Source organism: Otolemur garnettii, unplaced genomic scaffold (assembly GCF_000181295.1).
Source record: "Otolemur garnettii isolate 467f Iridium unplaced genomic scaffold, OtoGar3 scaffold00023, whole genome shotgun sequence".
In the NCBI taxonomy this organism is placed as follows: Eukaryota; Metazoa; Chordata; class Mammalia; order Primates; family Galagidae; genus Otolemur; species Otolemur garnettii.
The window spans coordinates 15,004,352-15,028,397 of NW_003852418.1; the positions used below are offsets into that span (position 1 = coordinate 15,004,352).

Consider the following 24,046-nt stretch of genomic DNA (forward strand, 5'->3'; position numbering starts at 1 on the left):
CGAGCCAAAACGGTATTTTTATTACAATGGAATGGGTTCTTACATTTAAAAATTGCTTTCACGTGTAATGCAGTAAATATGGACAAATCTAAACTACATAAACAGAAGTTCTCTGGGGTCCTTCATGATTTTTAAGGGTGGAAAGGGGTCCTGAAGCAAAAAAGAAAAAAAATTAGGAATTGCGAGTTGTGTCAGAGAGCACAGTAATTGTTCCATAACACTGTTGAATAAACTAATCAATATCATAGCTCCTTAACACCATCTGAATTAGCAGGACGCGTAAATCTCACACCCTGTGCGCCCACGCCGTGAGCTCCTAGCTCTTTTTAAGGTAGCTCAGTTTCTCCATGAATGTTATTTGGGGGGCTGAGCTTCACCCCTTCCCGCCCCCCGGGTCCTTGCCCCGCGGCGCAGCGAGCCGCGCGCGCCCCCTGCTGGGGCCTGCGGCCATTGACCACACCCCCCTGTTTACGTCGGCTCACATGGGCGGCCTGTCTCTTTAACTGGCTTGTACCAAGTCCTTCCAGGTTACTTTTCCTCTCTGAGCCTTCGCCGTCAGGAATCATCGCTCAAAGGTCCAATAGGAGGGAAAGTGGAGACGGTGGTGTATTTTGGGAGCGACTCCTGGGCCACCGGGGAGGAGAGACGGCACCAGGGACAGACGCGCCCGCGCGGCCCTCCCCGCCTCGCGCCGTAGTCCAGTCCCAAGATGGCGGCCACCATGAAGAAGGCGGTGAGCGGGGCGCTCGGGGTGCGGCTGCTTGGGCGGCGGCCGCGGGTCTGCCGCGGGGGGCTGGCTGCGGGATGCTGGGGGTGCCAGCCCCGAAGCCCGGTGTGGGGTCCGGGGCGGAGGCCCCCGGTCCTGAGAGCGGCCGCGCGGCGAGGCCGGCCCGCGCCGGGCCCCCTGAGCGTTTTCTCAGGCACCCGGGCGGCCGGGCTGGGACCCTTGGGGGGCTCCGGGCGCCCGTCGGGGACTGAGGACCCCCTGTGGAGCCTGGGGACCTCACGGCCCAGGCTTTGCCGTTGGGGGTGTGGGAATCCGAAGGTCCCATTGACTGCGGTTGGCCTTTAGGGTTTGGCGCTCTACCTGGCGAAGCCCACGCAAGCCCACGGGCAGGTGCTACTAGTAGCGTCGCTTACAGGGGGGGAAGCCGAGGCTCGGGGAGCTGGAGTGACGTGCCCTCGGCCCCGCAGCTCCTAAGGAGCCGGGCACGTCCCTCCATGCTGGGATTATCAGGCCCTAGAGCCCCTGTGTCCAGCCTGCAGCCGCCCATGCCCATTCTCGATGTCCCTGCGTCCTCCAGGCTAAAGCCAGTTTGTATTGAGGAGGGACGGTGTCCCAGGGTCCAGCAGCCGCCTGTTTAACTTTATCTATTATCTTCCCAACAACTCAGCAATTACACGGGTTTCTCGCCACTTTGCAAATGCAGAAACTCAGGCCCAGAGTGCTTAGTAGCTCCAAATAAGAAGCAGAGCTGGAGTTCAAACTCACGTTTTGTTTTTTCCCAAAGCCCGCCTTTTTAACAACTAAGCAAGCTAAATTTCATCTGTGGTTTATAATCCAATACGTCCAGATGCTTAGAGCTGTCTGGGTAGAGGAAAAATAAAGTGGGCATGAGGAAGGAAATAGCAGCTCATAATTATTTGGGGGGCTTTACTGTGTGTTAGGGACAGTTCTCAGCGCGTTGCATGTATTACTTATTTTTTACTTCTTTTGGGGGAGATACTGTTTTTAATTCTTAGCTAACAGGTGAGAAAACTGAAACACAGAAGCTTAAGCTTTTTAGGTCGAGGGCTTCTCTTATTGAGAATCTCCTGGCTGAGGAATTTGCATTCCGAGTTTTGTGCACGTTTCCTGTCATTCCACTTCTGACAGCACGTGGGAACTTGCTTTGCTCACCTCCTGTTCAGTACCACATGGTCACAGAGTAGGAGTAGGGTGACCTGCCGGTTCTGGTATGTGTGAGATTGAGGGAATGCTAAAATTGGAAAGCCCCAGTCAACTCAGGATAAATTGCTCAGCCTATTAACTTGTCACCCACAAATTCTTACTGAGTATCAGAGTAGGGTCCAGGGCCATGGTGATTCAGTGAGTACGAACCTTTGTGAGTCTTTTCCCCTCTATTTTGTTAGGTTGGGTTCTCTGTTGTTAGTGTGGCCTTTGGTTCTATGGATGGTGTGAGTTGTGGTTCCCTCCCATTTTACAGAATGGAAATGGAAGTGCAGAGAGGTGCAGTGAATGTTGAAGAAATGGTGGGAAGATTTGAATCCTGGACTTCAGTTGCAAAATTTCTAATTACCAACCTTTTTTCCTCCTTTCATTCATTCAGTAAATTCGTTTTGCACATGTGATAGGCACAGGCTTAGTTTTTAAGTGACAGTAACAGCGGTGACCAATAATGAAGTTTTACCTCCTTATTCTCATGGAGTCACAGAACTTACATTTTGGGAGAGAGGCAAGCATTTAGTCAATAGTCACACAGAAAACTAAAGTTTCCTTGTGAAATGAGAGCTAGATTGAGGTCTACTTTGAGAAAGCTTTCCTGAGGTGCCATTTACATTGAGATCTGCGAGATTCTGTAAGGAGGGGACAGGGAAGTTGAGTGAGGCCTCGGAGAGTGGGAGCATCTTGTGCAGAAACTCCTGAGTACTTTTAATGGAAGGAAGGCCAGGTGGCAGATAATTAGGGGAGGAGAGGTTGAACCGTGATGGGGAAAAAATATGTAGAGGGGTAGGTGGTAGCCAGAACATAAAGGATCTTTTTCTTTAGCTTAGGAACCGCTAAGACTTGCATGATACTTGGAGTGACCTCTTGCAGATGTTCCCAGTGTTATGAGCAGTTCCTGACAGGTTAGCTTTCATGTATACTTTACCTTGTGCCCTCACTGGGATGAACTATAACAGGCAGCCCTTGGAATTTGATGAAGGTAAATTGTTTACAATCTCGAGTACTTCGCAGTTGTAACACATACCTTCCTACCCAGGCCTTTGCTGGGTGGTTTAGAGGAGAAGAATCCGTCCTCTCATCTTTGAAGTCCGGCTCTCTGAGACCTGTCCTTGGCCATAAGGGGGTCTGCACTCTGTTTGATTTCTGTTTGTTATCCTAAGTCCAAACGTCCTTTCCGCAGAGAAGCTATCTTTGACCTTTCTGTCTAAAGAAGGTTTCTTTATTCCCCAGTCTCCAAAATGTTCAACCCCCAAACGATCTTATTTTCACCATCACGTTTATCACCATTTCGCGTCTCTCTTGCTCATCTTGTTTCGTGCCTCCCCCTCCACCGGAACCTAAGTTTGCTGGTGTTGCTGAGGGTGGGGCTGCAGCTCTCTTGTCAAAGCGCCCGGCACCTGGGAGGCACCACGTAGTTGATGACTGAGTGACCGTATGCACGAAAGGTGAATAAAAATACAAGTTAAATTTTATATCCTAGAGACTAGGTGGATATCTTTTAAAGATAAAAATACAAGCAGATTGAAATTGGCCAGAATTTTCTTCTGGGGACCCTGCTGTCCCTGCCGAGTCTGTGGGTAGTGCCCAAACTCAGTGGGGGTGTGAGTGAATAGGGTTCATTTTCCTCCTATAATCCCATCTGATTTGAGTTCTCAAGAAAAGGTACAGTCAGAGCCCAGGGAATTTTAATTTTCACTTTAAATCTTAAGCAATCTTATTTCTGTCAGGCTGAGTAGAATTTCCTTCTAGATCTGGTGGGTGTCTTCTCCCTTGGTAATGATTTTCGGTAACAATATTCAGGAAATAGAGTGCTTAGCTCGCACTTACTGAAAGGTGATTCCCTCCTCAGGCCTTATGCTGGGTACTTGTTTTTCTTTTCTTTCTTTTCTTTTTTTTTTTTTTGAAACAGACTCTCACTCTATACCCCTGGGTAGAGTGCTGTGGACCCAGCTCTGGACCCAGCTCATAGCTCACAGCAACCTCAAATTCCTTGGCTTAAGCAATCCTCTTACCTCAGCCTTCCGAGTAGCTGGGACTATAGGTGCCCACACAGCACCCAGCTAGTTTTTCTATTTTTAGTAGAGATGGGGTCTCACTTTGCTGAGGCTGGGCTAGAACTCCTGATCCCAGGTGATCCACCAGCCTCGGCCTCCCGGAGTGCTGGGATTACCGGTGTGAGCCACTGTGCCCGGCCTTGGTACTTGTTTTTATCACCAGGTAAGGTAGGAACTGGCTTCTCTACAGTTCATAAACCTGAGGTGGTTCCAGAGAATTGAGTAATTTGCCCAGGTTCTTGGTGGTTTGGATTGGAATCCATTCTGTCCCTGCACCACTCTGTGCACTCTTGTGACTTTGTGAGCGGTGGTTAAACTCTACCCAGCTGCTTTTAACCTTTTAGGGTTATGGATCCCTTTGAGGGAATCTGATGAAAGCTACAAAGACCCTTCCAGAAGACTGTGTGTACTGCACATACCATTTTACATACAGTCTCCCAGTAAATCAACCTCCAAAGGTCCAGTGATTCCAGTTAAGAATTACTCCTTCCTTGCCAAAATGCAGCTTCAAGAAATACAGGGAGGGTTCCAGAACAGTGAGAGTAAAACAGGCCGCTGTGGTCGGTCATGGCAGGTGCTGGTGTGCTTTCCGCTCTGAGCAGCCAGCTCACATTTGATTCACCAACGTTTGCCCTTCACCCCCTGTGGAAACCACTGGAAGGAACTGGGCACCCGGGATGAGTGTGCCGGTGGCTGCAACAGGAAATGCCTGCTTTGGAAAGATAGGAAGCACGCAGCTAAATTCTCTCTGCCACTTTTCAGAAACTCAATTTGAGTCTGATTGAAATTCAGAAGCCCTCAGGTATGTGTGAGGCAGGTGCTGCCACGTGAGCCACCCTGCCAAACCCTCACTGGGACAGTCAGGCTATAAATACCTATGAGGGGGAAGAGGGGCTTGGCATTTAAATAAAATGGCATAAGCGCTTCGGCCAAGGAGGAACGCTTTAGAATTCTCTTGTCTCTCCTTAGGGAATTGATAGCTCTCACAGTGGGCAGAGTGACTTGAAGGCCAAGATTATCTGTGTATAGACTTTCATTTTTTGTTTTATTTTTCTTTAGTGTAGCTCAGTGTTTGCTAACTTTCATGGTCATAAAAATTATGCTCAGGGCTAAATACTGAAACCTGTACCTAGCATGACAGAAAGGGATTTTTCCGAACTGTCCTCTCGGTCTTGGAGGATGGACGCAATGTGAGTGAAATTGTTCATTGGGATGAGAGCCTGGCGCAGCGCGGGGCCGCATTCTCGGTGTCTGCCCCCATAGTCTAAACTGAGCTCTTTATTGCTTGACACCGAAAGTCGCCTTTCCACCTCTGAGAAATGAAAGGCCACGTAGCTTATGTCATTGGTCACAGGAGACCAGGTACAGGCTGGAGTGTGGTATTGCAAACCCATTACTATTATTGCAGAAGAGCTAAAAATACTCCCCCAATAAGCACTACTTTCTTTCTTTCTTTATTTTGAGATAGTCTCACTATGTTTGCCCTTGGTAGAGTGCCTGGCGTCACAGCTCACAGTAGCCTCAAACTCTTGGCTCAAGTGATATTCTTGCCTCAGCCTCCCTAGTAGGTGGGACTACAGTAGCCCACCACAGTGCCCGGCTATTTGTTGTTGTTTGTTTGTTTAGCAGGCCCAGGCCAGGTTCGAACCCACCAGCCCTGGTGTACATGGCCAGTGCCCTAACCACTGAGCTATGGACGCCCAGCCAGGACTACTTTTATATACATACACCTTTGCTCCTTTAAACTGTTTCAAGTATTCTTGTCCTAGCTTACAAATGAGGGGAAGCCGGCTTGTGCCTGTAGCTCAGTGGTTAAGGCATCGGCCACATGCACTGGGACTGGCGGGTTCAAACCCAGCCTGGACCTGCCAAACAGCAATTACAACCACAACCAAAAAATAACCGGGTGTTGTGGAGGGTGCCTGTAGCCCCAGCTACTTGGGAGGCTGAGGCAAGAGAATCACTTAAGCCCAAAAGGTTGCTGTGAGCTATGACGCCACGCACTCTACCGAAGGTGACATAGATATCTCAAAAAAAAAAAAAAAATGAGGGGAAGTTTTAGTGAGGGCTTGGTATTTACATTTTTAAAATATACAAATGCAGATTTCTTCCATCTTCAAAATGCGTGTACCTGCGCACACACAGAGACACACAGTCCCATGTAGACAGACTTGCATTCAGCTTCTGAGAACTCATGGATCGTCTGTGGTCTCTGGAACCTAACTGCCTGGGTTGAAATCGGGTCCCAGCGCTTACTGGCTTGGGGCGCTGGGCAAGTGTAAACTGTCTGTGCCCCAGTTCTTCGTCTGTAAGTAGTGGCCCTGGCGAACCTGCTTACCAGCAGCGATCATAGGGTAAGAGATGGTAAAGCGCTTAGAAAGTTCTGGGCACGTGGTAAACTCTCACCCAGTTCAGCTCTTCCTTTATTATTTCATAAGCGCTCTTAACATTATTTTCAATTTTGTAAATTTAATCATGTTGTGCATTCAATTTTCATCATTTTGTAGCAGATTAGACCTTCCTGATTAAGGAGTACAGTTTTTACCATGAATAGAGTGTAGCCACTCTCATGCATAGTGACCCCTAGTCAGCATATCTGTTGGATTAAAAACTGCACATGCTGTCAGATTCCTGATCACCACAATAAGTTCATGCAACTTTGATCCTAAGAAAAAAAGACTACTATGTGTCATTTACCAACATTAAACATTATTTGGCCACATAACTTTTTGTTCCCTGGGTTATCTTGGCGAAAGAATGTTGTAACTTGAGAAATTCTTCTCTCAGCCAAAAGTTGGCTCCCTTTTTTCCATCCTTTTTTAGAATTTATTAATCATTATTGATATTTGAAATGTTTTTGTAGCTTAGGAGTTCTGGAGAATATTAGAAAAGGTTATCACCTTAGGAACAGATCTTAACCTTGTGGAGCAAAAAGTAAGGCATTTGTTTATGTTCCGTACACCTCTTGTAATTCTCGACTCCAACAAGACAAACAGTTTATTGTTTTAGCACAGTGCTTCTCAACCTGTGGGTCAGAACCCACAGGAACTGTATTAAAGGGTCACGGCGTTAGGAAGGCTGAGAACCACTGTTTTAGAGCAACATAAAAAGCTAAGCTGTAAGTTCCTCATTAAAATTCTACCAAAAAACCCTTTTTTCAGGCTGCAGAAGATGTCAACGTTACTTTCGAAGATCAACAAAAGATAAACAAATTTGCACGGAATACGAGTAGAATCACAGAGCTGAAGGAAGAAATAGAAGTCAAAAAGGTATTCGTGGCCTCTTGTTTAAGAAACAAAGTGCTTTAGGTTATAGCTGCTTAAAACTGAATTCAGTTAACAAGTGATTGGGTCTAGGCTGAGGTTTGAGGAACAAGTCCCAGAACCACACTTCTTAGAGAACTCAGCTAGCAGTGGAACTGCTGTTGGCTCCACAAGGAGGAAGCTGCCCCCACGGCCCAAGGGACACTGAGCTGCTGGCATCTGTAAATCTGAGGCCTTGTGCCCAGCCTTTTTTCTCACGCAACTCTCCCGAGTTGAAGTCCAGTTCAAGTGCATCTCATTGGTGGAATTGAAGTTATGACTTAGGCTCTGTTGGCATGCTGAGCGGCGTTCTGCTCTGCCACGCCAGCACGAGTTACTTAGGCTCTGTCCTCCAGCAAGGCTGTGAACTGGAGGCTGGGGTTTGGCTTTGTTTTTGTAGGAAGACAGAATTCACAAAGTGGAAAATTGTTAAAATAGAAGAAATTTGGATATCTGCTGTCTGTTATAGGGTACTTACATCAATCTGAAAATACACAGAGGACAACGGGTTAGCTTTTAAGGGCTTCCTTATGAAACGTCATCTAAAAATGTAAGAAATCAAAGTCTTCTTTTACTGTAATACTACCTTTGTGAAAGGAGCCCTTGCAGAGTTGGTGTTGCCAAATTTAAAGTTGGCTTTAAGTTCTGTTGGAGAATTTCGAATACCTTTTCATTGCTGTTTACTTTCTTATTTATAGAAACAGCTCCAAAATTTAGAAGATGCTTGCGATGACATCATGCTTGCAGACGAGGACTGTTTAATGATACCTTATCAAATTGGCGATGTTTTCATTAGCCATTCTCAAGAAGAAACACAAGAAATGTTAGAAGAAGCGAAGGTATGTTGAAGTTTAATTCTTAAATTAGAATTTGAATCAGCAGAAAGAACGCGTAATAATAGATGTAGGAAACTCCTGGCTGCCAGCTCCCATTTAATGGTTTGCTGTGTTGTCCCAGGCAAGCTCCCAGTGCTTTGCCAGCAGGATTGTATTCAATCCTAACAGTGATCTGTTGTTATTTCCTATTTGGAGATGAAGAATAGAGGCTTAAAGAGATTACAGGATTTATTCAAAGTGACATATAAATATAGATTGTGGGCTCCTGTCTTCAGAACCTTGCTCTAGACTAAAAGTATTTAGAGTATTTTAAAGCAGAAAAGAAGAGTCCCCTGTAATCTCCCTACGCAGAGATAACTGTTCATGATGAACGTTTCACGTTTTTCTTTTCTGTTCTCCCCCCGCCCCATGTGTAGGTTTGCTCTACACTTTGGTAATTAAGGTTCTACTAGGAGTCTTTTCTTGTTCTGTTTCCTGTGTATTTGTCCAGCAGACGCTCACTGGGAACCTGCTCTAAAAAACCATTTTTTACAACTGTTTTATATGCTGGTGATGGGCTTGGATTTGGCCAGCTGTGCTCCTATTGTTAATATCTGTTTCCAGGATTTTGGGAGAGTAAAATGTTGCAGTGAGCATTCTTACACATAAGTCTTTGTTCACATTTAGAAGATTGTTTTTTTTTTTGTTTTTTTTTTTTTTTGAGACAGAGCTTCAAGCTGTCCCCCTGGGTAGAGTGTCATGGCATTACAGCTCACAGCAACCTCCAACTCCTGGGCTCAAGCGAGTCTCCTGCCTCTGCCTCCCAAGTAGCTGGGACTACAGGCGCCCGCCACAACGCCCGGCTATTTTTTTTTTGGTTGCAGCCGTCATTGTTGTTTGGCGGTCCGGGCTGGGGATTCGAACCTGCCACCTTAGGTGTACGTGGCTGGCGCCTCAGCCGGTTGAGCTATAGGCGCAGAGCCTAGAAGATTGTTTTAAGGACATAGTGGGAGAAGTGTAACTGCCCGTGAGAGTATGTAGTGGTTGGCAGTATTTGAGACATTGTGATACATGGTCTAGAATTCCTGTGCAGTTCACCTGTCCTCCAACTGTATGTGAGCAGGGCAGTCACATTGTTTATGATGGCACTTTAATGTTGCTTAATACTTTTGCGTATTTAACTTAAATATTACTTAATATGACTGCCCTCTCTTCTTGAAAGGTCATAGAAGCAAAACTTCCCATGAGTTAAATAGTTAGTAAACCTTGGGAAGACTCCTTGGTCTTCATGCAGAAACATCCTGTGTCTTCCTTTCTTATGTTGATAGACAGGCCTTGTACCTGCCTGCATGGGGTGTATAGTCTAGGTGGAGAGAAAGAAAATTAAACACATCAAATGGATGAGTGGGAGGTGATATGGGGAATAGAGGTGCTTTAAGAACATATGGCAGGGGAGTCTCTACTCGTCAGGGCATCAAGGGTCAGGGACTGACTCCTTCAGAAAGTGCTGGGACACGTGAAGATTAAATAGGTATCACCCAGAGGGGAGGTGCAGCTGTTCTGGTTGGAAGCAGCACTATGAATGGTCAGAGAACCATCATGGTGGAAAGTTTTCTTTGCTGGAGATCTGGGAGTATCTAAAATTGTGGCCAGATGTGGCAGATCCCTGTTAACTGAGTTAAATGAATTGTGCTTAGCAAGGGTCAGAAAACTTTCTGTGAAAGGCCAGAAGATAAATATGTTAGGTTTTGTGGACCACATTTCTCTACCGCAATTACCTTGAAAGCAAGATGTGGGAGTGAATTTGCATGGGCTCTTTCCAACATAACAGGCTACAGGGCCTGAACCCTGGGCCATATGGTTTGCCCACTTCTAGAGCAAAGAATAGCATTTCAGGGCTTTTAAGAAAAAAGTGAGATGATTAGATTTGTGATTTAAAAATAATTTTCTAGTATTTTATTTTACTTATTAGGTTTTCTAGGCATAGAAATTTATTTCCTTTTTGTTATCTATTTCTCTTTTCTGTTTTATAACAGCCATTCTCAAATTTTTGGCATCTATCAAAATCAGAAGCACCCACAAGCCTTGTTAAAATTACAGAGAATTTCTAATTCTGAAGGCCTGGTATGGTGCCCCAGGGTCATTGTTGTCACAGGTCCCCTGGTGATTTTGCCAGATACTAGTCTGGGAGCCACACTTTGAGAACCCCTGGCCAGGTCTCTAAAAGAATGATGTTGCTAATACCGGGTATTCTTTAGTTTGTAATGTTAGTAGGTGTGCCATTTGTATGATTTCATATTTTCTTAGTCATAAGAAAAAACTCCTTGTTTTGATCCTAGCTAGCAAGAACTTCTGACTTTTTTTAAATAAAACATATATATTAAAATTTTTTATTTAATTTATTAATGAGGAAAGCATTAGGATGCTGGTTTCAGAATTGGAGAGGCTAAGTATGTATCTATAGATAGGTAGGTAGAAAGAAATGTTCTTGGGAATTACATAATTTTTTAAAATTATAAATTGACAATTTATAATTGTGTAAATTTATGGGATGAAAAAGTGATGTTATAATTTAGGACTGCAATATGGAATAATTAAGTCAAAATAGTTAATGTATCAGTCACCTCCGATACTTAAAGACCTGACATTTCATTGGGCAAAACGTCTCTGTCTTATAAGGGGGGGTTACTCAGCCCTGCTCTCTTCCAAAGGATAGCTCCAGAGACTTCAAAGGTGGTGAAAATACCTGCCAGACTTGGACCCTAGTTATTCTTAATCATCGGTGGTGGTGCGAGTTTTTATCATTTCCTCTAGGTTCTTATCTATTTTGTGGAAAGTTGGAAGAAACTGTTAGAAGCCAGGCAGGCTCGTGGTAAACTGTTGATTGAAGTCTTTGTATTTGGTTCTTTTTTTATTAGGATATGGTAATTTAGAAATTAACTTTCTCTTAGCTGTTATATTTTCAGGTCAGCAGAAACTGAGAAAACAAACTTGATTTATTCTGTGATAAGTAAATATAGGCCATCAATTAAAAATGCCCACATTCAGCTTTTTGATTGAGATCTAATTAGCAGTGTTATTTAGCTGCCTATCCAAGTTCAGAAAGTTCTTGACCTAAAATTCTTCCCAAATATTATTTCAGATACAGATGCTCAGAAACCATCCAATTGACTAGAATTAATTTAAACTATTTTTTTTTCTAGAAAAATTTGCAAGAAGAAATTGATGCCTTAGAATCCAGAGTGGAATCAATTCAGCGGGTGTTAGCAGATTTGAAAGTTCAGTTATATGCAAAATTTGGGAGCAATATAAACCTTGAAGCTGATGAAAGTTAAACATTTTATAATACTTTTTTCTAATTTGTTAATTTGTTTAATAAACTTGAATATTGTTTAAAATGATAATTTCCCTTCTTCAAATGACATGGAAAGGAAAACTTTCTTTTTTTTAAACTTTTCATTTATTTAATGGAAACTTGCCTATTTTCACGTCTTGCTTATTTATTTTATATTTTTAAAAGAAGACAGTATTCATCTGTGTATTTTGCATAATGATTATGTCAAGTCTAGGGGCTTTATGTCATGTTATTAAAATCAGTTGAGCAATCTTTTATGTTTCCATATTCTTTAGAATATTGGCTGCAGTTTTCGTATGTCAGAAGATGTAACAGTTGTGTCACATTTCTGTTCCTGGTGTTAACTGCTGTCCAGTGATGGGGAAGCCCTGCGGAAAGGCAGGCAGTCCTGCCTCTGGCTGTTTCACAGCTAAAACTTTGTTATAGACTGAAAAACAGGTGTATGTATTTTACTGAAGTGTATGTTTGGACCAGCCATCTCCAGCCTTTTTGGCACGAGGGACTGGTTTCACAGAAGACAGGTTTTCCACAGATGGTGGGGGATGGTTTCAGGATTACATCTCCCCCTCAGATCATCAGGCTTAGATTCTCTCAAGGAGCCACATCCTCCACCCCTCATGTGGGTGGTTTGCAGTAGGGTTCATGCCCCTGTGATGATCTAATGCTGCCACTGATGTGACGGGAGGTGGAGCTCAGGCAGAGATCCAAGGGATGAGGAGCAGCTGTAAATACAGATGACGCTTCACCTTCTCACCTGCCGTGTGGCCCAGTTCCTAACAGGCCATGAACTGGTACCAGCCAGTCTGCAGCCCAGAGGTTGGGGACTGCGGTTATGAACTATCAGCACACAGTATGTCGTATCTTTTACACATATGTCACTATCAGAGACTTAGGTAAAGCAACTAGTGTTCAGACATGTTGAGACATTTCAAGCTTTGTACACACATGGAACAGAACCACAGGAGAACATTTTAGAAATCCAGAGATGTATGGAAAGAAATGTTTAGGGCTTTTTAAAATTACAAGTTTTAGACTTGACGCAAGGGTGTCCCACCTGCAGCCTGATTATGTGAGGACTGTTTTGTTTTAATGTGTGGCCCAAGACAGCTCTTCTTCCAGGGCGCAGCAGAGAAGAAAGGTCAGACGCACGGGTACTTAGTAATTAATCAGGCTTTATGTTGATAAGGATGTGGAAGGGGAGCAGCTAGGTATTTAAAAGGAAGGCTTATTTCTTACCCCTGTACTCACTCCCAAACATACATTTTGGGATTTAGAAGATGTGATTGTATTAACTTTCCAGCAGATGGCACTAATGTGCCGAAATACCAATGGAAGGCTCATCATTAAATATGGTTAGGATTAAATACATGTAATTTTAGAGAAAACATTTTAATTTTCAAGATTAAATACTTTTTTAGCTAAGTTTATAAAGACATTAATTGAAGTTTAAAGATAGATGAATATGTGATTTCTAAAATTCTTAATGATATAAGGGCAAAATTTTAAATTTGTATAAAATCTTCCCAAATAGTGATACTCAAATTCTAGACAATGACTCTTAACAAAGAGTTTTGTTTTGTTTTGTTTTTGGTGCACTGGGTTAGTGTTCAGTTAGAGGAGTGAGATTAAGGAGGTAATTCAGTCATGTTGCAGCAGGAACTAAAATTAGAATAATTCTTTAGCCAATAGTACAGCGGTGTAGGGTAGGTGTTAGGAGCTGTTTGTACCCTCAAAGGCCAGGAGGGGAAACAATCGTTCTTTTCACTTTGGAATCCAGGGAAGGGCTCCCTTCATCTGAGGAGGAAGTGACCCACCTGCATTCTCCCTGGGTAGAGCCGGGGCGCTAAGCACCCTGACCTCATTCTCTCTCCCTCCATCTTGGTCCCCCCATTGGCCGAACGCAGTCAGAGTCCAGAGGTGGTCTGTAAGAGTCCTTTTGCAAGGTCAGAGGTGTGGTGGAAAACAGATGGGAATGGCCAGTGGAGGATCTAGTGTGAGGGGGTGATTTTCTAGAGACATTTTAGCAATGAAATCTTTTTTTTTTTTTTTTTTGAGACAGAGCCTCAAGCTGTCCCCCTGGGTAGAGTGCTGTGGCATAGCTCACAGCAACCTCCAACTCCTGGGCTCAAGCGAGTCTCCTGCCTCCGCCTCCCAAGTAGCTGGGACCACAGGCGCCCGCCACAACGCACGGCGGTTTTTTGGTTGCAACCATCATTATTGTTTTGTGGGCCTGGGCTGGATTCGAACCCTCCACCTTAGGTGTATGTGGCTGGTGCCCTAGCCACTTGAGCCTCAGGCGCCGAGCCAGCAATGACATCTTATCTGGGCTTTTGCTGAGAAACCAAATTATGCAACTGTCTGGGGCTTTAAAGTTTGTCCTGCATATTACCAAGGAAACCTAATACAAAAACCAAATACTGACCATGATTGGGAATGGGATGGGGGGTGCAATGTTGCTAACTTGTTTCTTGTGAAACTTTAGGGCATCAGAAATACTTGATTTCCATTTTAAACTCATTTCTAAATTGCCCATAACCTTTTATTTTCACTGATAGCAGCGTCCTTAGGAAGGGGAAGACTGGCAAAGGCGTGTCCTGCATCCGAAGAGGAAAGGTGTCCATTGCAGCCAGCAGTTGCCACGTAGAAGTCTGGATCTGAATATGTCACTAACTTTTTTTTTTAAACAAGAATCGTGGTGTTTATGTGCAATTACTATTTTTAGACTGTGCATTTTTTTTTAAGCAATGCATGTTAAACAGAAGATTTGTACAACGAATTTGACCCCTAGGTTGCCAGTTTGCAAACTCAAATGAACGAGGTGATCTGTCACCCTGGCCTTCTGCTCCGTCACCCTGGCCTGATAGGAAGAAGGCAGGCGGTAATTCGCTCGTCCTGTGCCGAAGTCTCACGGGCAGCTGTGCTGTGCTGCCGACTTTCAGTGCCTCTCAGCTTTATCCATTTCTTTCCATCTCCAGAACCACCACGAGCCTTCTTTAAGCCTGAGAACTCTGGTCAACAGCAGGACTAGGGAAGGAGTGAGGGGAAGGAAATACCATTTGTGACAATGGGGGTTTGACAGCTGGAGTCCAGGGCGTTTCTAAAAGGTTTTGAAGCAATATTTTAAAGTAATTTGGCAATTATTGGGTAGATGTTACTACAAAAAAGATGGAGGAATACCAGAACTTATGTACCTTCTCTGATGCAGTCAGTCGGCGGAAGAACGAGAGCCTGGGCCTTAGTGAGCAGGTGAACTAAGTCTTGGCAGCGGTTGGAGGAACAAAGGTGGAGGGAGGAGAAAGCCAAAGATAACTTGGTTTGGGGCACAGGCCACGTGCAGTCTGTGACGGGTTTGCTTTGGCTCTCATAGTTTAACAAAAAAAATTGAATTTGTTGCCACAATAAGATCCAGAAACTTCACATAAAAATTCAGTTTGGCAACATTGAAACCGTATTTACAAATGACAGTGTTTAGTGGCTCACTTCTTAGACCAAGCCGGCGGTTCCAGCTCACCCAGCCCCCACCCAGCCCTCTACCTGCCTTTATAACACCTGCCTGGTGCCATCTGTGTGTGGCATTGTGACCCCTGGGTGCCCTCTGGTGCTATTAACAAAGGCAGGAAAGTAAGAAGCCTGGGTTTGCAGCTGGGGCAGGGAGCAGGGCTGAGGAAGGGGAGGGGAGAGCAGTGAGGGAGCTGGGCTCGTGGCCCTTGGAGCTGATTGGGCATCGTCCACGTGGCGATGTAGCATCATTGGCTTTTGGAAAGGCTTGTTGAAGCTCGAGGCCTGGGGACTAGGGGAGGGATCTGAGAACCATTTCATTCTAGAGAAGTCCTTAACACCTAAGGTAGGTCAAAATCACCTGGGTTTGGGCTAAAATGCAGATTCTGGCTCAGTTTGGGCTGGGGCCTGAGGTCAGCATTTCCAACAAGCCTCTGGGTTGTGCCAAAGTTGCTGGGCCATGGGCTACGTGTGCCCTGTCAGGAAGGAAAAGAAAACAGGAAAAGTGCCAGTGGGAGGAGGAAGAAAGGGCAGAGGAGACAGAAGCTGTGATGGGAGGGGAGATCCACGGGCTGCGGAGTCCTGACAGCCAGGACAGAGGCTTGAACATGGGACAGTGAACGTGGGATGTTGAGTGTTACAGTGGCCACTGAGAGCTGAGGTGATAGAGCTTCTGATGACCAAGAGGTTCTTAATTTCCTTCAAAAAAGGGGGCTCCACACATGCCTGACCCCTGTCACCCCGGGGCCCCCTCACAAGCTCCCTCACACCTGAGCCATCCATACCTGAGCTACCCACACCTTAGCCCCCTCACATCTAAGCCGCCCATACCTGAGACCCTTCATACCTGAGCCCCCTCACACCTGAGCCCCCTCACCCTTGAGCCACCCATAACTGAGCTATCCATACCTGAGCCCCTTCACACCTGAGCTACCCATACCTGAGACCCTTCACACCTGAGCCCCCTCACACCTGAGCCCCCTCACACCTGGGCCCCCTCACCCTTGAGTCACCCATACCTGAGCCACCTCACCCCTGAGCCACCCATAACTGAGCTATCCATACCTGAGCCCCTTCACACCTGAGCTACCCATACCTGAATACCTGAGCAACCCACACCTGAGCCTCCTCACACCTGAGCTACCCATACCTGAGACCTTTCATACCTGAGCTACCCACACCTGAGCCCCCCACATATTTGAGTCCCCCCACACCTGAGCCCACACGTTCATAATGGCAAGCTTTTCATAAGACTAAACTTTGAAAGAAAAATCCCCCCATTGGGCAGTGATGTGGAGCTGTACAGTGGACATTGCCTTCAAAAACTGCTTCACAGAAACTCTAGGCAGAGTCCAGTGTTCTGACCTGCCGTCCAGGTGACTCTGACTCAGCTACCATCACTCAGTCCTCTTGGGGGCCGTATGAGGGAGAGACTGGACACCACTTGAGGACTCTTCTCACAGATGGTGACACCGGAGAAGGTGACCCATCCAGCTCAGGGGTCAAGAGTAGCTAGAGGCATCCTGGTTGCCGGCAGTAAATGGATTATAAAAGATTAAGCAGTAGGTGACGGGAGATTTAGAGCCACAAGTGAACAGTGAGGAAGTTGACAGTGGGGGAAAGAGGTACACCGTGGCTTAATCCCACTGCATCCACATGGGAGGTGCCTGTTTTGTTAGTTCTGGGTTTTTTTTTTTTGTTTGTTTTTTTGGATTAGGTGACATATGGGAGTACAAAGTGGGTGAGAAGGAGCCAGGGAAAAGGAGATGAAGGAATGGAGGGACGAAAAGTGATGGCTGGGACGTAACAGAGGAAGAGTCCGGAGGCGGAGGGAGGCGGGCGGCTTGTACAGACCACCCAGAAAACCACAGAATCATCTGAACATTTGGCAAAAACTCTTCCTTGAGGCATACATGACAGGAAAAAATTCAGCATAGTGATTCACTCTAGAGGAAGAAGAAGATAATGGTTGAAACCAGCAAAAATAAGTTTTTAATAATCTTGATGTTGTCTGTCTTGGTCTGGGTGATGGGTTATTTGTATTCAATCTGATTGCTATGGATTATTTTACGGGAATTAAACCATTCACAGTAACAAGTTTTATAAAGTTCTGTTAGTGTAGACACAAATATAAATGTGGAAAAATGGGCATGCCGTGAGATTGTTACTGATATTTACCTGCAACTCATTGCATTTTTCTGTTGTTTGATGCAAAATGGAACATTCTGACTCTATTTTTTAAAGGTAGAAAATGAACAACAATCAAAAATTTCATAATTGATTTAGAAATTGGGTACAGAAGATTACTTGTGTGTAGGTGTTGCCTGGTAGCTGGTTTTCCAGTTGGACCTCTATTCCCATTTCCGAGAATATTTTAATGACCGTGACACCCACGACTGGAACTGAGCGCTAATTAAGTGCTTCCACTGTTCTGAATTCTTTCTACATATTTCTTCCTTTCTCAGGGGATCCTTCAAAGTCGATTCTATTAAGATCCTTCATTGTACGGAAGTAGAGAAAGGTTCAGTGAGCTTAACCCATTTGCCTCAAGTCTTACAGCTTACTTACCAAATGTAAAAATGCACAAACTGTACTTCTGCAATTTATGCTGTTTGCTGATTTTATTTGTGTTCTTTAACTTATTCAAAAGAATTCTGAGTAGCTTCTTACAGATGCACAAATACATGTGCACTGTGTATATATATATGAAAATATAAATATAACTTTCACAGAATAGGAAAAAGGATGAAAACGAGTTGAATAAAAAAAGAAAAAACAAATAAATTGGCCCCGGAGTCCACACATCTGGTTAACGTGCTCCAAGCTTCTGTGTAGTTAAGACAAAGAAAGAGAACTGATGAGTGATACTGAATTAGAAAGAGGGGTGTACATCAGAGCATCAGGAGATAAAACCATTGTTCAGAGAGTTAAATTTTCAAAAAAAAAAAATCCCCATTGAACGCTGACCTTGAGTGTTGTAATAGATGCTAACTTCAACAATTATTTCAGAGCAAATGCAAGAATAAAAGTCGCAAGGCCGGTTCTTGTGACACTTGAACAGGTGACCTGAATCCAGTGGAAATAATTCAGTAAGAGTCTCATAGTAACAGCCAGTATCCATAGTCTACTTACTACCATGTCAGGCACTGCTAAGCACCTCACAGAAATTAACTTAGTCCTTTCAGTGACATAAGGTACCAGATTCTATTCTGATCGTCTCCATTTTACAGATTAGAAAACAGAGGCCCAGACCAACACTCCATGGTCCCTCCCTAGAAGACCTGAGACTCACGCTCACACAGTGGGGCTTCCGATCTGTGTCCCCAACCTTTACTGCAAGACTGACATACAAGTGTAGAAGCTTCTAGCAGTCCTCCCAGATTCAAGGACGGCCTATAGGGAACAACTCAGAATTTCTCTTAAAATAGTAGGAATTAGCCTTGATGACCTGTGTCACCGTGAGCCTAACAAAAATAACTAGTAATAATTACGAACGTAGGAGTGTGACCTCTTTCTCTTTCTCAGTTGCTTAAAAGAAAACAAAAATACCTTATTGTCCTGTACTAAAAGCTCAGAAAGTGAAACCATGGAAAACAGGAGAATATTAGCTTTATTCTTAACAGTCAAAATCTGGAAATAATTCCATGTCCATCAGCAGAAGAATGGATATATAAACGGTGGTCTGTTCCCGCGATTCCATGATGTGTAGCAATAAAAGACAACTTGCTATTAACATAGGGGAAAATAAATGACTCCCAGCCCTGAGGCTGAGTGAAGGAAGCCAGACTCTAATCTCATAGTCTGTGTGATTCTCTTTACAAGAAGTTTAGAAACTAGGTGGTGCCTGTGCCTCAAAGGAGTAGGGTGCTGGCACCATATGCTGGAGGTGATGGGTTCAAACCCAGCCCCAGCCAAAAATTACCAAAAAAAAAAAAAAAAAAAAGTTTAGAAACAGGTAAGAGCAGGGAAAACTCCCCCTCAAGGAAGGATAATAATGACCACCATTGATGGGGCATTTACAAAATCCCAGGCACCACAGCCCAGGTATGTTGGGACCAGAAAAGCAGGGCGTTTGCCATGCCTTAGCTAAGTCACCCTCCCCAAACATTTCGACAATTGATTCTTTCATTAGCTCTATTTCTTCAGATGAAGAAACTAAGGCTCTTCCTACAGTGCTGGTGGGTACAAAGATGTGCCCCTTCCAGCGCTGTGCTGTGCGATCGCAAACAATTACCGAGAGTAACTGCTGATTCTGCTGTGCGAGGCTCATCTCCTGGGGTTGCTTTGCCAAAGGATGGCTGACCTGTGCTAAGCATTAGCCACAAGACCTGAGACATAGTGAGTACTTAGCAAGTATTGTCTGTTGTGATTAGTTCTATGAAAAAAATGAAGGCTCAATGAGATTGCTCAAGGCCGTAGGGCTAAGAGACATATGCCTTTGTGCAGTTTTGATGGTGAATTCTGTCTCCGCCTGGATTGGTTCAAAGTGATTCACATGGTGACCCTGAATACAGTACCCTCGGCTGAGTTTGAGCGTTTTTGCTTTTCTGAGCTCCTTCCTTCATAAGACAAATATTAAAAAGTGTATTTTAGGACTGCCTTGGTATGAAGACCGATATAACCCAGGTTGGATTATTTCATTTTTTTTTTCCTGATTTTTAAAAGAAACTAGACATTTCCATGGGCTCTGGCCATTCTGCTCACCATGTCTGCGTGAGAGAAGCGGGTCCTGGCTCAATGGGGGACTGTTAGGTGCCAGGCTGGGAGGGGGCTTTCCTTTGAGGAGTGGGAGGAAACGGCAGTTGAAAACCACGACTGAAGACAGAATTCTTTGTTGATAAGAAGAGATTTTACTTCTCTTGTTCTTGGTCAAAATTGGCACAGATAAAGATTTAGCCATCGGCCAGCAATGTCATTTGAGTTCAGATGACAGCAAGGAGCGTTTGATTTAATGAAAAACCATAAAACAACCCAGGAAAAAGGAAAAGAAAGGAGACTGCAATTTGTGGAAATGATGTTTTGCGTGATTTTGTCTGATGTGGAATGGGTTTGGGGAAAAACCACTGATGAAATGCTACAAGATCCTAGAATTTAAATAGGCCTTGATGTAAATAATAAATCAGGCTTTCAGGCTTACAAAATACACCATTCTAGTCTCAATTTAAACAGTAATCTAGTGGAGCCAATCTACGTGTATGAAGACTGATAGCACCAACCATGGCCTAGAATATATGTTTGCTTGAAAGTTTCAAATTACCTATTTGCTTAACGTTGGAACTATTCTAGAAGTCCTTTGAAAAAGCATTGGAAAAAAAAAAACTTCCTTGAACAACCTAGATGCTATTTGTGCATGGGATTTGAACAGCTCTAAGCTAGTAACTGGTGTTTGTAACCTTTGATGGAGGTCTTTAAGCAAACAAACACAGAGACGCAGGAGAGGGAAGAATCACACTGAGCAAGCAGGATGCCACAGGGCCCTTTCACTTTTTTTTTTTTTTAACATTTTTATTGAATTGTTTTAATACGATTTCAAACAAATTACAACTGGAAGACCAAAAGCTTGGGAATTGATAGAGGAAACAATCTTCTAAACAGCAAGGACCACCAAGGCAATCATCTTCCACTCTAGCTGAAGAACTATGGCCATATTGGTGCCAGTGAACCAGTTATCCAGATTATCGTGTGTTGACCACATCATCAATTTGCAGAATGCTCCGAGCAGTTTCAGTTGCTAGGGTCAAAGCGCTGACTGAAACCAACAGAGGCTGGACAAATAGCTCTTCCAAAATGTTGGAAATGCCACCCTTTCGGACATTAATGCCTGTAGTTTTTTCTCCTTGGGCATGCCGGTTTCTTAGTTCTGTTACTGTAGCAATGGGATTCAGACCAGCATTTTCAGCTAGTGTAGATGGAATGACCTCCATAGCATCTGCGAAAGCACGGACACAATAGGATTCCATACCACTCAATGTTTGTGAATATTCAGTTCATCGGAGGGCCAACTCTGTTATTCGCTGTTTAGTGAAGAAAAGAGCCCTTATTGCCCTTTCACTTTGTACTTAACGGCAGCTGTGTGCTGCACGGGACAGTAGGAGAGTGTAGAATACGGGTTAATGTTGGCTTTATAGCTGCTGTTAACACACAACCAAGGCAGCACAAAGACATTAACACACCTTACTGCTCTGTCCAGAAGGGGTGTAAGTGCTCTCAGGACCAAGTAGTATGAGAACAGATGAAATTGTCAAACCAGCAGGAAAGCCACTGTCCATGCAAAGAAAATGGCTGAAGCCACCACGCAATGAGCTGATGCCTTTGGCCCTCATCAAGATGAATGGGACAATCTTATCCTGCACCAAGCCACGTTCAGGCCAGAAATGCGATGCCTGGATTTTACCCAGATGACTCTGATGACCAGTGAAGGGCATAGGCAGGGTCAGTGCTGGCTGCCCCACTTGGAGGGGGCAGAACGCTCTTGGTCACCACGGTCTATACTCTGTACCTGCTCTTGTTATTTCCTCACAATAAAGTCATGCAGCTTTTATGGCAGAAGGATTTCTAGGTCATCTTTCATTGTAGTCGTTAGAGGATGTGGGTGTAGGGACATGGTGGTAACAGACAAGGACGTGCCGGGCAAAAGGGGGAAATAGCCTCTTGGCTTCCATCAGCCATGGTTCTCTCTCTGATTGTTCAGGAAAGCCCAGTAATCTGAATTTCTTTTGTATGCAATCTCCTAATTTCTAAATGTTACCAGATCATTCAAAGATTTGGAAGACATTAAGGGATAGACATTAAGACTTTGAGGAATAGATATGTCTGCAGCCCCCAGTTCACACATCACCAACTCAAAGCCAATTCACAGGGGGCTAGAACCATCAGAGGGAATCAGTGGAGTCTGAGAAAAGCCCTCTAATTAATAGTAAAAATGATAATCTCATCTGTTCTTTAAAATTTTCACCAAATGACATTATTCAACAATAATGTGTACCCTGTCTTCAACCAAAAGGAAGAATACCTTTCCTTAACCTAAAGGGAACGTACATAAATTATGGCAGGAATTTTTATAAATAACATCACAGAATTCTTTAAATACGGTTTTTAGTTTGTGTCTTTTAAATGAGTGGAAAGAGCTTCTAGAACATTGCTCAAAAAGAAAGCAGTAAGAAGCTCCTTCAGGAGATGGAAAAACAGTAGTGGATGAAACAATTTGTTTTTTTTTAATAAGGGTCCAGAGAACATCTAAAGAAACTTAAATACCACCAGAGAGAATCTGCCAACAAGTTCAAAGAGCAAATGGGTTATTAACCTCAAGACAGACCTACATTTGGGATCACAGGAAAACCATCAGCCCTGCACCATTTTTTATTGACATTTGAAGATAAACGAATAAAACTCCCCATTTCAATTAAATTTTGGAAACTCTCGTTCTCTCTTACCACCACTCCAGCTCCCTTTTCCTCAAATTTTCTCTTGGTTCAGGAAGTAGAGTCCATGGCAGCTTCTTGCGTTTTCCTCATTACAATTTTCCTTGACACAGAAGGCTACAAGATGTGATGTTAACAAAAAGGGAAAGATTTAAATCTTTTTTATTTTATTTTTTTAGGTAAGTGGGTAGAGCCAGTTTGAAATCACAGGTGGCTTTAAAATGTGCTTTCTGATCTTCTCCAAGGGTTCCTAGAATCATACTGGAGCTAAAAGGATCCTGGTGTACAGGTGGAATGGGGACTGAAGACCCCATTCTCGGTAAGGGAAAACACCCTCAGAAAAAGGAGAAAATAAAGTAAGCTAAGTGAGGTGGAACAAAGGAAAGCCAGCTAGTTTACCTTTAAACCTGCTGCTGCTAAATTTATTATCTGAGTAAGTTTCTGCTTTTCCTAGAAGCCTGGCCTGTTGGGGATACAGCTTGCCATCCCCTCTTCTGGGGCTGCACTCTGAAGGAGTAATGGCCACTGAGGATGCTGTGTGCAAGGCCTAGCAAGAAACATTAACTAGTCCGCCTCCTTCCCAGTCAACAGCCAGAGCAAATACTCATTGTGATTTGTATTTGGCTGGGACAAAGATCAAAGGAACCACTGAAGCTCTGAAATATGGGCAGGAGGACTTATATATATTCCTTAGCTCAGAGGAAAAACTTCTGTGGTGGTGATGAGAGGAAAATTCCTCTTTCCTACAGATTCTTCAGAGGAGATTGACACCAGTGGCATTTTAGTCCCCAGTGAACTAGTGACTATTAACACCCCCCTAGGAATCGGTGTGTGTGACCATGGACAGGAGGCTGCCTCCATGCAATGTTCGGATTTCGGATTTCTCAAGACTGCTCAGACCCTTAAAGTTAACAATTATAGAAACAATAGGAGCTGATATCCTCACCCAGAGAAACTGTTGGTGTCTTTGTTCTCTTCCTCAGTTTATCCTCTAAAGAGCAAACAGCCTTCAGTAAAAGCTGAGTAGAACTGACACTTGCAGCCACCATCAGAACCATTCAAACAGGTGATGGTCCCCTGTGCTCCCACCTCTGAAAATTCTATTCTGTGTGTCTTGTCTCTTTATCTTTCTTCATTTCTAACTTTATATTTCTTCCGTGGCTGCCACATCTGCAGGTCCTAACGGACTCTGCTCCTGGGGCGGGACCCCAGCATTGGAGAATTATAATATAGACTTTCCAGATCGGAGGATTGGGGCCCAGAATGGCTGACTCCACCACAGTCAAAGAGCTAAACAAGATCAACTCCAATTCCACGTTTGTGGTCAGCAGTCCTCTGATTTGAGTCCCAGTGACCCCCCAGCTCTCTGGTATTCATTCTCCTGTATAATTTTCTTTGAGTGGGGGCTGGACCTAGTGACCTTCCTCTGGGGAACAGAGTACAGCAGAAGTGATGGGCTTCACTCCTGTGTGGTTACAGATGACCATCTGCTGTCCTGCTGGCCCTCTCTGCCACTTACCCGCTCACTGTCACTCTGTCTTCTCACTTGCTCTGGCAAAGCCAGCTGAAGAGACCACGTGACAAGGAACTGAGGGAGGCTCTCCGCTTTACTCCCCTGCTTCTAGAGAAATAAAGAGTAATAGAACAATCTGT

At 44.2% G+C, this 24,046-nt stretch overlaps 1 protein-coding gene across 1 annotated transcript; it reads left to right on the top strand.

The window, feature by feature from the left end:
* Window positions 1-524: 524 nt before the first annotated feature.
* Window positions 525-11,520, top strand: PFDN4 (prefoldin subunit 4). Its single transcript, XM_003787708.3, has 4 exons — window positions 525-733; window positions 7,164-7,271; window positions 8,003-8,143; window positions 11,323-11,520. The coding sequence occupies exons 1-4, from the start codon at window positions 710-712 to the stop codon at window positions 11,452-11,454; spliced, it is 405 nt and encodes a 134-aa protein (XP_003787756.1). The 5' UTR covers window positions 525-709; the 3' UTR covers window positions 11,455-11,520.
* Window positions 11,521-24,046: the final 12,526 nt, after the last annotated feature.

Bases quoted from the DNA above. Each gene is read 5' to 3' on its own strand.
- PFDN4 (XM_003787708.3), top strand. From the start codon at position 710: ATGGCGGCCACCATGAAGAAGGCG. The intron at 734-7,163 runs GTGAGCGGGGCG...CCCTTTTTTCAG, and splicing joins CGGCCACCATGAAGAAGGCG to GCTGCAGAAGATGTCAACGT. The intron at 7,272-8,002 runs GTATTCGTGGCC...TCTTATTTATAG, and splicing joins AAGAAATAGAAGTCAAAAAG to AAACAGCTCCAAAATTTAGA.